A 13,088-nucleotide genomic window follows, 5' to 3' on the forward strand; every position below is an offset into this window, starting at 1 on the left:
AGACAATTTATGCTATGTTAGTTTTTCTCAGTCACTTTTGGTGCATTTCTCAAGTCATTGTTGGCATTTACAAAACAGTAAGCGCATTTCTCAAAACAATCTGTAGAAACAGCAAAAAACAGCGTTTGTTTGCAAAATCCTTAGTTCAGCTCTCAAAATTCTGTCAGGTAACATATCAGTGACTCAAAATAATAAGTTATAGTTTCTCTATGTACAGATAAGACGGTCAAATTTATTAGTCATGGGAAGAGACTACAAAATTTACATTTACGCTTTTGCTGTAATTTATTGACGGACCATGCCATGGTGATTCAGAAAGAAAAAGCAGAGAACAAAAAAGGAGAAAAGTAACCATAGGACAATCTCCTCATGGAAAACTGAACAGTGCTGTAGAAATTACATTACATTTTAATTTCCATCGTCATGCTGACAAAGGTTCCTCAGTGGGGTTAAGGAATGAACACTAGGGTGGGAGAACCTCCATCAGCATCTTGTTGTGGGTCGCAAACCATATCCTGATGTTGGACTGATGGAAACTGGCAAATGTCCTCAGCCTCTTCTGACTCTTCTTCTGCTTCCCTCCCAACTATTTCCTCCTTAGCCTCACTCCTCTTCTTCTCTCTGGCTGTTCATTCTGTCCAGATACTTGTTCATCAGTTCTCAGAAATGTAACATTGTGTTGTGTTCTGGCTATCTAGACCATATTGTTGCCAACTGATGGTTCACAAGATGCACCTTCAATCTGCTTCAGAATACTGGTTGATCGTTGGTTGAGCTAATGGTTCATACATTKACCTGTTAGAGAAACTCGGGTCTCACTTGGGAGTAATTTACCAATTCAGGACCGATTTAGAAAAAAAATCTAATGTAAATAATTAAAATATGATTGACATTATGACAACTTCAAGACTTATGCATGTTAAGACTTACACAATGAACTTATGCTGTTTTGGAAGTTGAGATAATTCAAGAGAGATACGTTCAACACATTTTGATCAACACGATTAAAGCAAATTACAACGGGGGAAAAGCAGAGAAGTTCACATAATCAGCATAATCAGTCGGCATAAAATTGATCCCAGATACATAATTTAATCAAATATTCTCATAAATGATGGTGGCGTTGGCTGTAGGAGTTTGCTTTGCAATCAGTGGGTTGCCAGATTGATGCCTGGTCTACTGTTGAGATTTCATCTTGGTGTATTAAAGGAACTTTTAAAAAAGAAACCAAAATATCACACAACCATTCTATTCTTTGTAAAAATTACTTTTGCAGTCTCATTTACGGTTTTACATTGTAGATATAAATATCAGCAAAATTTGTAATTTTGGCTGATTAGTACTGTTAAGTTTAGGGTAATTAACTGCCGGCAATATTACAATATTTTTCTATGAACTTTACTTATATTTTTACAATATATTACTGTATTTTCTACATTTCATGACTGTCAAAATTACTTGGGATATATGTTTATTGAGTTATGATAATTCCACATATTTTCTACGGTAATTTAATGCTTTGAATATTACAGTCAGTAACTGTTGGTATTTTATCGTTTTTTACCATAAATGTGCACCGTATGGCTTACAGATAACTCTTGTTTGGCTAAAGAATTAAGTAAATTTGAACATTAATCAATTAGCTGCTAACGATGATTGCTTGTGCTTAGTGACAACCTTACCATTCTTCATTAAGTGAAAATGGTGAAGAGGATCTTCACTGGGTTCTTGCACGGTGGAGCTGAACATTTGCATGATTCTGTGTTCCTTGAAAGATGTTTTCAGTTCGGTTTGTTCCCCTCCTTTCATCTTCTGCTCCTCTACTTTGGACGTCTTTGGACTGGTGGAGTTACCATTTGAGGACCCGTGGGATACACTATGCCCTATCTTAGCGAGAGCAACATCTAAAATAGAAAATAAATGCATCAATGATTTTTCTCTCATACAGAAATTAAATGCTCTGTAAACTTAAAGCATTTCATTTTGAACTTGACTCACCATTGCTCTGAAGGAAGTTGATGGCATCTTTGTAGCCAAAATTGAAGGCTTGTTCTGCAGCCTACAAGGGTAAACAAACAGTGTAACTATAGGGGCAATATGACATCCATGTGTCAGTAGCTGCATATGTTTTCAAAGACCAAAACCAAGTTAGATCTCTCTTTTAAAAATAATGCATGTTTGTATGACATGGTTACTACGCTTAGATACATAAGGGGTTTCCAACTGTTTGTATCAAGGGAATTTAACTCGACACAAATATATACTGACGTTGTGGAAAGTTCACCTGCTAACCTGAAGTGAAAATGTGTGTGTGTACCTTAGTCTTGTTAAATGAACAGAGAGTGGAGTGTCAAAACTAATTTTGTAATGATGGTCATTGATATAAATACTACTAAGTAACGTAATACTTTTGGCCATTTTGTGTTTTGTATTAAATTAATAGTGTAATACCGTGTCAATAATGTAGTTAAGCCAAGTTACTAAGTTGAAAGCCATAGGTACTATTTCGACATAACTTTTTAGAAAAAAAAAGAATCCTAATTAGATTTTCCTAAGTCTTAGGAAATGTAATGAAATTAATAAGCATTTTAATTATGTATAAATAGTGGATTTTGTGGAAATAAAATATTTTTTGCAGTTGTGTTAGGATGTTAGGATAATGTGATTATTGTCCAGCATTATATTATTGTTTGCTACAGGGGGGTAATTGAAAAAAGTTGCTGGCAATTCATTAGAATAAAACACAGACAAGTAAGATTTCTGACTACTGAACTCTCTGAATGTCATTCAGTAAGACTACTGTACAACACATTAGCAATGCAAAAAATACAACTTCTATCTATCAAAAAGAAAAAGTCCAATACAGCATCTCACCTCTAAAGTCACAGGGTAAAGACCATTGATGATTCTGAAGGTGTTAGCCATGTTGACCTTAAGAAATGTTCCAGAAGCTACCAGGTCCATCACACATGGAGGATCAGCTGGACATATATCAGCTTCTCCAGAGAACGGGCATACAGTTAGTGTGTGGTTGGACGACTCAGAGAGCAAGGGCTGGAATCCACTCAAGCCACCATCAATGTAGTGCTGTTGAAACATGACAACCTTGTGACTAAGCAAATTCCTGGAATAAGTTTGGGAATTCTTCTGAAATATTCACCACTCCGTTGAAGGCCGGAGGCAGAAAGCCACAATATCCAGGCACAAAACAGCTACACAGGAGAGCCTAGAACACAACACACAACAAGTAACTATTAGCCAACAAACACAGCACATATAGATTTGTTGGAAATTTCATACATTCATCAATGTATGATTGGAGGATATAAATGTCATCAATTTTGTGCTTTAAAGGGACAAAGTCATGCATTTTGTTTTCTTGCGCAATCAAGTAACTATGATACTTTCAGTTGTTTTACATAACTTAAAAGAAATGTGAGTCTCTTAAGACATCATCACAAAAACACTTTTCCATTATGCCGTTTACAGCCATTCTTAGGAGATTCATACTCAACCATGCATGAAAGAACCAAAGCAATATTCCAGGTATTATTTTGATGAGAGAATAACAATATAACTTGATATTAAGCTAAAAAAAATTGGATTTTGTGAAACTGTCCACAGTGGAGAAAGTTTTACATCATCATTTGTGAAATGGTGCCAACCTACAACGAAGGGTGGCTCAAAGATCGACGCCTTCAGGCATCAGACATGAACAAGCCTAAATATTTTGTTGCCAGAGGAAACAAAAACGGGCTTAACTTCTGACTTTGAAAAGAATAATGCCAAGTTTTTCTTAAAAAATAAAAAATTAAAAAAAGAAGAAGAAAAAAATAAAAATATAATAATAAAAATTATTATTATTATTATTATTATTATTATTATTATTATTATTATTATTATTATTATTATTATTATAACCATTTTTTTAACTAGCAAATAGAAATAATTTTGGCAATTCTGAATTATTTGATTAAAGAAACATTTGATTTCATAAAAAATCACTTTTAAAGTGTGATTGAATATCAGACAGTTAAAACATAAGGGTATGTTGGTAGTTAGCTTATGTGTCTCCTTACAGTACAGTGTGTAAAGAGACACATTACATAGACACGTTATAAAGAGAGATTGCAATACATGGACTGTACTGCAATCTAATTAATGGTTTCCACAATAAACCATTAAATAGAATGCAGTATACCACTATTATTGTTAATGCTAATAATATATTATTAGAGAAAAAATATTTTGCAGGAGCACAAACTTACATTCACTACATCTTCTTTGGACTGAAATTCTGATATGATGAGGTGCTTCCCATCTGACAGTCGTGTCACAGCAACACCAAGGCGGCCACTTGCAAAATGGTGTGCATCCGAAGGAAGGTGCTTGCGCAAAACATTTTCCAACCACTTGAAAACATTGACTGAAGGGTTCAGTGGTCCAAGTGGGGCAGCCATCACCTGTTTGACAAAAAGGATGATCTCATCCCGAATGGTAGCTGTGACGTGAAATAACACTGAGGTTAAAGTCATAGTCACAAATAGCAAAGTAAATTTAGAACAATCAACAAATTCACTTACCTGGGTTGATTTTACAGACAACCGCAGCTGCTACCACGGATCCGGCAGATGCACCGAGGATGTGGGGGGCCGCTTGGAGGATCCAGGGTGTGTGCTTCAGGAAGCACAGAACAACCCCGAACTGGTAGGTAGCCAGGAATCCAGACCCGGAGAAGGAAATATCATAAGGAACCTCACGAAAGTGAGAGCTGGAGATACTGTGGGGCATCTTGCAAAGTGTCAACAACCTAATAATTATTTATCAGCATTAATCTAATCGGCATTAGAGAGTCAACAGCAAATGAAAGATACCAAGTTGGAACATGCATGTATGAAGAGTTCAGTCAAAAGTGTTTGAGGGCGAGTCAGGCAGAGTTTTTAAATACGTTCCGATTGGACACATCGTTTTGGTTATGGCCATGTGATTTGGCAGTTTCTAGGCCTTCTTGTTTAAGTCATAAGACACTTTCAGTCCTTAAGTTCATTATACTGTTACATACAAATTATAGGCTTATGACTGATATACACCAAATAGATATCTACAATAGTTTATTTCTGCAAAACACACTCAAAAATACATGCAATGTCTTTAGTGTTTATTTCATTTAGATTTTCCTTAATTTCCTACTTCTTTTCAAACCAAATTCAAACAGTTTTTTTTCTTTGCTTTGAGGGGATTTAAAGACCATTAGTGCAACTTGCAATTTTCACAAAACACACACAAATCCCAAAAAAAAGAGAGCGAAAGAAAATAGCCAGGTAACAGCTGAACCAAAGCACTTCCACAGCATCCCCTGCAGGTACAACTTCGACACACTGCTAAACAACAGAGTGTAAAGGGAGATCTTTTCCCCATCTGCAAAGACAGATTTTGTTATTTTCATTTTAGTAAATGATGCTGTATGATATGATGCCCTCTAAAAGTATTCATACCCCAAGAAATGCTTTCAATTTGTAAAGGGTAAAAGATAGACAATAAAAGTCTAACGTGTGGCATGCACACCTTTTATTCTGTTATCTCTGTGTAAAATCCTGTGCAACCTGCTACATTCAGAAGTCACCTCCTAATGAAACACTTTGACTGTGTTTAATTTCATTTTGAAACCCATGTCTATGAAATCATTAAGTTTGTTTGAGAACAATTGACAGGTCATAAAGTTGTGGAAAAGTTTCATAAAGGTGTAGGTTAGAAAACATTATTCTAAGCTTTGAAAATATCAGAAGTAGAAAGTTTGGCTGAACTGCAAACCTGACAAGAAATGTCCATTCTTGACAGGAAGAATGGACAATCATCATTCTCTGATTGGAGCTAGGAGAACTTCACTCGGAGAATCAAGTAGGAGTCCCATAGTGTATCTGGGGAAGCTACAGAGATTTAGAGTGTTTAGGATGCCAACCTTTGTTGTTTCCAGAAAGCCATGGGAAGACATATTTAAAGCTTCCCATCCATTTTCTTTACACTCTTGTCCCTCAGTGGGGTCGGGAGGGGTGCTGGTGCCTCTCCAGCTAGCGTACCTGGCCAGAGGCGGGGTCACCCTAGATAGGTCGCCAGTCTGTCGCAGGGCAACACAGGACAAACAACCATGCACGCACACACTCACACCTAGAGGCAATTTGGAGAGGCCAATTAACCTGACAGTCATGTTTTTGGACTGTGGGAGGAAACCGGAGTACCCGGAGAAAACCCACGCATGCACAGGGAGAACATGCAAACTCCATGCAGAAAGACCGGGGCCGGGAATCGAACCCAGAACCTTCTTGCTGCAAGGCAACAGCTCTACCAACTGCACCACTGTGCAGCTCATTTAAAGATCCCCATAATCCCCATAACTAAACTTTACTTTTTGGGATACATTCAAAATGTTATAAATGGTGGAAAGCTAATAGTTTCCAACTTTATTGTAAAACATGGCGGCAGCAGTTCAAGTGTTGTGAATACTTTTTCAAGGCACTACGTTTTGGTAACTTTCTGTGTTTATGAACAGCAATAGAAATTTTGACTATCATATAAAACATTTATTTTCATAAAGCAAAGCAAACATCCAAAACTCTCACAAAAACAAATTCTTCATTATATATATATAAAAAAACAGAAACAGAACCAGCAGAAATTTTGTTTGATCACAGTTAGCCCCTGCTTCAGCTATCATTTATATACCAGACTGGGGTGGTTTGTGAAGATAAACCCAGAAATCATGTTGTGATTGTGTTTAAAAAACCTACATGTGCTACAATGATTTTATGGATGAATCAAGATATTTCTTTTCACCTGAATGTTAGTGTTCATTCACATGTAAAATGATGAACAGCACATAATGCAACCTCAGAAAACATCTAGAATATTCAAGTCAATCTGTACAAGCATGGATCATTTTCAAAACCGAAACTGTCAAAAATATATATATTTATTTGTTCTGCCTGAATATTTAAAGCTGTATGTTATTCTTCTCTATCCCACTGGAGCGCCAGTCGGGGGAGGCTGTGGAGATGCTCGGTCAGGCGAAACCTCAAAGTGATCGTCACTGAGATCCTGCAAAGGACTGCTGTCTGCAAAGTCCACATCCTGAGGTGGTGTATGCTCAGGGGACCCGGATGTGTCAATTTGGTGTTTCCTGATGTCTTGGGGGAGTTTCAGAAACCTGAGGGGAATCAATGGGAAAAGAGTAAGCATGATATTGCTAGGTTTTTGAGAGGAGAAAATAGCATGATGGTGAAAAAAGCTAAAACACCAGAGACCTGAACAGGAGTTTTTGTCCTCGCTCCTTCTGGATGATGTTCAGCTTGTAGTAGTGCCGCAAAGCCCGAGACATTTTCTCATAGGTCATGTTGTCTCGGTTCTGTCAATGGAATAAAGACGTCACTAAAAAAGTCTGCACTGCTTGATATGACAGTTCTGTGTGCCCTGCTTTTCCTTAATCTGTTCAATTTCCTCATGAGGTCAAGATCTGGTGACTCACCTTGTGGTTTCCCCAGAGGCGCGCCAGTCCATTGGGGTCAACCACCCTGAATACGTGTGTGTCGGGATCTTCCCACCGAATGTAGTCTTGGTAACGATCGTCACACAGCAACTGATACACGTAGTCCCACAGCAGTCTGCACTCTGGCCAAACACAAATTATGTCTGTTTAAGCTTCTTTCACCCATTGTAGATATCCCCAGGACACAAAAGACATAGATTTGGACCCTTGAATGTGTGATGTGGTGTCTGATACCAAAATATTGCAAGTTCAAAGGTGAAACCTGCATGGATCAGACTTTATTATTCGCCATGTCCTCCTTTGTATGTATGATTGATGGATTGAGATTCGAGAAGTTTGGAGGCCACATAAGCAACTTAAGATCATTGTTCAGCTCTTCAAACCAAGTTGACAGTACCTGGTATGCGTCCATTGGCTTTGTGCAGTGGGCTCCTCGGCCTCTCTCGGCTGGATAGGTTGAGAGGTTCCTGTATCACGCTTTCTTTTAGAGGAAGTGATTGAATTTGGTTTGGAGGTAAAGCACACACAGCTGCTGAACCAACTATGAGAGAGGCAAAGTAAAGAGATAAAACAAAAAATATTGGTCAATACAGCAGGACAGAGAATTCCAGTACTTCTGGAATAGTTGTGTTTTTAAATACTCACTGTTATGAGTGAGCGGCGCAGAGTAAGGGTAAAAAACAGGCGGGCGCTCTCTGGGAGGAGAAATGGGCTCAGGCTGATTGCTCGCAGTAGCTACAACAGCTGTAGGCGCTGCAGCAGTGACTGCAAGGAAAACTGTCAGAGTGAAATATGAGGAAATGTGAAAAGCTAAACAGAAAGTAAAACCAATGCCGTGGAACAGCTTCAAAATTTTACATGAACAGGAGTTATCAAACATCAATTTCAAGTTTAACGTAAAAAAGATATTTTCTCATCGGTTTACACGGGGCTCTGTAAGGCATCGAATAAAGCCAAAACAAAAAGGAAGACGATGGAGTTGTGAGGTTATACCAACTATCCATGCAGCTACCTCCCATCAGCACACATCCGTCTTCCTAGAATGGAAATCACCCTTTTGTGGTTTTAGTCAAAGAACAGGAATGCATGTGGCTCAACTGCACTCATGTTCAGATTTATGAATTAGGCAGCTCATACGTTACTGGTATTTGAGTTAACACTTTTCTTTTTGAACAAAATGGTCAAAAGAGTTGTGATAACTAAATAAATTCACTACTACACTACAATTAAAAACGGTAACATATAACATTATTTGGAGGCATTTTGCAACACCTGCGTCAATAACTTGCTGAAGGAAAAAGCATTAAATGAAAGTAAAAAATGAGTTCTTGATACTCGTGACGGTAAGTGGCAGAGATAAGGCAATTTGATTTGACTCTTCTTCACAAATGCAGCAAGAAAGAGCATGAAGGCAGCCTCAGTGTGTTGAGACATGTTGAGCAGAAAGTCTCCTAGCCATCACACTCTAGAATAAACAAGTCTGATTTGATAGGCACCAAACCAAAAACAAATATTGAATTTGAGCACACTGAATTTATAGTACTTGTTTCGCCGTACTGTCTTTCTTTCTACAAGAATATATACTTGGTTGCACAACTTTCTGCAAATGCTTCACTGCATTCCTTTTTTTTTTTTACATGTTGCATAATTTTCTACTAAGTTTCTTTTCCGGATTTTGATCTGACTTTAGTATGGTGTGATCATACAGCTGGATCTCCTTATTTCTAAAATTACTGTTTGGTAAATGCCACCCTAAAGCTCCTTAAGACGCTTTTTTTTATATGCTGTAATTTGGATTTAGTTTTTCTTGTCTGTGCTTGCCAAAATGCAACTGAAGAAATTCCAAGCTGAACACATTACTCCTGATAAGGAGAACAAATTTAGCTTTGGAAAACTTCGCATAAGCATCAAGCCTTTTCAAATTTCACCATGCTACGAACCAAAAAAGGATTTTATTGGCTAGCTAACTTATGCAAAATAGTGCATATGTTTGGAGGAAAAGAAAGGTAAAACAAGGCACTTTTTTTTGTTTTACAAATAAGTATCCAAAAACTGTGATATGCATTTGTATTCGTCGCCCTTTTTAGTGAATGCTTTGAAGAACCAGCTTTCCCTTCTAGGTTATGTATCTCCCAGCTTTGCACATCCAGCTAAAATTCTTGTCCATTCTTTGCAAAATAGTTCAAACTAATGCTAGATGAAGAGCATCTGTAAACAACAGTGGCCTCGCCAGCTGAACATATGTCTGAGCTTTTACTTGGTCATTCAAACCCCATTACCTTGGACCTCTTGCTCTATGTTTGGGGTTGTTGTCCTTACTGACTGTGACCACTCTAATCTTTTTTTTTTTTTTTTTTTGCAATCTTTAATATGATTTTTCCCCACATGGTTCTGTGTTTATCTTAATACTTGTTTGCATCGGCTCAGCTCAGCTTCTGTGTTCCTGCCAAAAAGAAGCGCCCAACATTACTGTGCTACCTCCATGTTTCAAAGTAAAGATGGTGTGTTAGCATTAGTTTTCTTAATGAATACACATAATGTTTTGGATACGTAACTATTTGAGTTAGAAAATGTTGCACTACGTTGTGTTGGTCCATCACATAAAGCCCAGATGAAATACACTGAAGTTTGTGGTTGCAAGGTAAAAAAGTTGTGATAAAGTCTAAAGAGGGGTACAAAATTTTACAAGTCACAATTCAGGTTTTGATTTGCAAATGTTACTAACTGTTACTTACAAAGTGCAATTCACTTAGTAAAAAAAAAAAAGTTCAAAAGACATTTCTAGTGTGGCTAAAACCAAAAGAGACTAGAAGTCCATTTTTCTGACCTGGGCTCCCACTGACTATGGCAGACTGTGGCTCTTGGACAGAGTGAGAAGGTATCTGGCTGCTGACCGGAGCCTGAATGTGTCCACCCGCCGCCGGAGCAGAAACATTAGGGGACTGGCAGACAACACTCCTCCTTTGTTGCTTTACACATTGAAGGATCTCATAAAGAACGTCACCTTGAGGAAACCCAACAAAGATTATTTAAATATATATTTTTTACATATAATGAAAAAAAAAGACATTAAATTGTACCTGAGCTCGGACAGCGGCGTCTAAAGTCTTCTTTTGTCAGCAGGCAAAGGGCCCTGCCATTCATCTCAAAGTGTCCCTTTTCTGGTCGGCGTAACGAGTACTCCTTCTGAGCCCAGTGGAGCCAGTGGGCAACATCCTCCTTATCCCACAGAGATGGATTTATTCCTAATAAGAAAACACTGACTTGAACAGGTGCAGCGAAACTGTTTATGGGCAGAAATTAAAATATGTATAAATTTCATTTAAGATGGTCAAAAATGGATCTCACTCAGTCTTCCAGGTAGATGCCACAGATCCTCCTGAGTGTGAGGACTGAGCAAAGGAGGTTGACTTGAGGGAGGGTGATGCACAGCTGGAGGAAAGCTGACCTCCCTCCCATGCATTATGGCCGAAGGACTGGTTTCTTGCTAAGAATATTGGAAACAAGCGCAGTGGGTAGTGCAGAAAAAAAACAAAGCTTTTTTTTTTTTTTTTAAATAAAACATAAACTGGCTTCTGTTAAAGATTGACTATGTCTGTTTTAATAAAACATTAAAACTGATTTAACCTAGATTGTCGGAGGTTTAGCCCCAGAGACTTTTACTTACCTTGATCAAAGGTGACGGGGAAACGCTCGCCATGTAAACGTCCCTTATCTTTTAGATTGCACACGAAAAACGGGACTATTTTTCTCATAAGCTGACTCCTCGAGTAACTAAAAAAAAAATACGTCACGCCTTTCCAAACTCCATTTAAAAAAAAAAAGAAAACACGATGTTGTCGATGAACAAATAAAACAAACTGCACTATTTTCACATTCGACCCTTCCGGGAAATGAAAACGAAAGAAACCTAATCCCCGCAGGGGGTGTGTGCGAAACAAGCTCATTGGTGGAAGGCATCGCGCACCTTTCCAAAAAACCTGACTACAGCTCCACAGGGCAGTTATGGAAGAAATAACTTGTTAGATAATACATGTAAAGGGTTTTATACCTCCCCGTACCTTTGCGTATTAAATAATAAAAACAACTTCAGTGGAAGGGACTGAAAAAAAACATTTAATTATATGTAACCTTTTAACCATTTCATTTTTGTAAACTGTCTCTGTGTCCCGATGCCATTTCTCCGTCGAAATAAAAACAGCAAAAGATTAAAAGATTTAATCTCAAGGAACTTCCTGGTAAAATGAAGGGTGAAGACAAAAAAACAGAAGGACGAGGGTGGCTATAAAGCAGTGGGGGTGTGAAAAGGAAGAGAAAGGCGACGCGCTTGCGTCGACCAAACACGAACAGGAGGAGCTCGTCCTTCTGCTCCTCCTCTTCTAATACAGGAAGAGCTCAAACACTTGAGCTGGACAGAGTTTCTCTGCAAGAGAAAGTAAGTATGTGATATGTTAAGGCAAGGCGAGACGAACGGGCTGGATTAAACGTAGCCTTAAAAAGACAGCCGCCATGTTGGTGTTACTAGCAACAGGTTGAGGAGAAGTAAAGAAAAAAAAAAGCTGGAAGGGGCTTCCTACGGAACACTGCTCAAAACCAATCCCTTTAAAGACGGAGAGCTAAAAAACTCTGAAAATCAAGTCTTTTTAGGAGTAACTAGCTGGTACATCAACCATCCTGCTAAGTTATTCTGTTTTTTAAAAAAAAGCAAAAGTAAGAAAATAAGAGGCATTTAACCTGGACGACGAAGAAAAAAACCTGGGCTAATCAGTGGTCCAGAGTTCTCTTTTCAGATAAAAGTAAACAAAGGTGGTAGACAACCCAAAAATCGAGTTCAACTGATTTATTTCAACATGGCATCACAACATATGTTCACTCAAGTAAAAGTAAGAAACTGGTAAGAAATTACTGAAGAAAGAGTGAAAAAGTTTTCTGCAAAAATACATTTAGTTTGTTTATTAGGATCCCATAGCCAATGTTGTGAATAAAGTGGGGCCCACATCATACATAAAAACACATGTATTACAAAACACATTTACTTAACATAACAGGTTAATTAATTAATGAATACACAATTATAACACTTTAAAGAGCCTTACATTGTTTTAGCTAATTTTGAACATTTAATAGCATATTTGTACAGTGTCCTAATACTGAAATAGCAACATGTTAAGTTTTTCTAACACAAATCTTCCTGCAGGTCTTTTAAGGTATTTTTTTACAACCAAAAACCCACAAAATGGTGTTTGCACAGTGGAACCACATTTGATAAAGCAACAGAAATTGCATCTTAGAAGAGAACTCGACAGATTTATGTGTGGGTTTTCAGTGAATTGCATCTATTGTGAATTTATATTGTTAAATTTTATTCACTTTTATTTCTTATTATTACTTTCATTTAGAAGAAAAAGTGTCGACTCATAATATTTCAGCATTATTGATGATTTTTCCATAATGCTGATTTTGTAGTCAGCAGCATTCCGTAATGCTGACTACAAAATACTGATTTAATTTATATGAAACTTTTCATTTCACATAAATGAAAAGTGTG

General features: G+C 37.6%; 3 protein-coding genes across 4 annotated transcripts in view; 1 reads left to right on the forward strand and 2 right to left on the reverse strand.

The window, feature by feature from the left end:
• The window catches only part of pnpla1 (patatin-like phospholipase domain containing 1), a 9,479-nt gene extending 4,586 nt beyond the window's left edge, over positions 1–4,893 (reverse strand). The window contains exons 1-6 of the mRNA XM_008413801.1: positions 4,584–4,893; positions 4,269–4,501; positions 3,161–3,226; positions 2,875–3,087; positions 1,999–2,059; positions 1,683–1,904 (exon numbers count right to left, since the gene is read on the reverse strand). Of these exons, the coding sequence (XP_008412023.1) occupies positions 1,683–1,904; positions 1,999–2,059; positions 2,875–3,087; positions 3,161–3,226; positions 4,269–4,501; positions 4,584–4,791 (1,003 nt within the window). The 5' untranslated portion in view covers positions 4,792–4,893. The remainder of the gene's footprint in view (positions 1–1,682; positions 1,905–1,998; positions 2,060–2,874; positions 3,088–3,160; positions 3,227–4,268; positions 4,502–4,583) is intronic.
• Positions 4,894–6,437: 1,544 nt separating this feature from the next.
• etv7 (ETS variant transcription factor 7) lies at positions 6,438–11,604 on the reverse strand. 2 transcript variants are annotated; one of them, XM_008413800.2, is made up of 9 exons: positions 11,208–11,604; positions 10,889–11,027; positions 10,621–10,785; positions 10,368–10,544; positions 8,186–8,305; positions 7,938–8,081; positions 7,520–7,662; positions 7,299–7,399; positions 6,438–7,201 (listed from the first exon to the last, which is right to left on the reverse strand). In XM_008413800.2, exons 1-9 carry the CDS (start codon positions 11,238–11,240, stop codon positions 7,012–7,014), a joined length of 1,212 nt encoding a protein of 403 aa, XP_008412022.1. In that variant the 5' UTR covers positions 11,241–11,604; the 3' UTR covers positions 6,438–7,011. The 2 variants fall into 2 exon arrangements, with proteins under 2 accessions (XP_008412022.1, XP_008412021.1); XM_008413799.2 differs by having other exon boundaries at positions 8,186–8,317; positions 11,208–11,603.
• A 266-nt stretch (positions 11,605–11,870) lies between these two features.
• Positions 11,871–13,088, forward strand: part of LOC103467426 (uncharacterized methyltransferase YdaC) — a 2,826-nt gene continuing 1,608 nt past the window's right edge. The window contains exon 1 of the mRNA XM_008413798.2: positions 11,871–11,975. The gene's annotated coding sequence lies outside the window, so the exon portion shown is untranslated. The remainder of the gene's footprint in view (positions 11,976–13,088) is intronic.

This window comes from Poecilia reticulata, linkage group LG7 (assembly GCF_000633615.1).
Source record: "Poecilia reticulata strain Guanapo linkage group LG7, Guppy_female_1.0+MT, whole genome shotgun sequence".
Taxonomy (NCBI): Eukaryota; Metazoa; Chordata; class Actinopteri; order Cyprinodontiformes; family Poeciliidae; genus Poecilia; species Poecilia reticulata.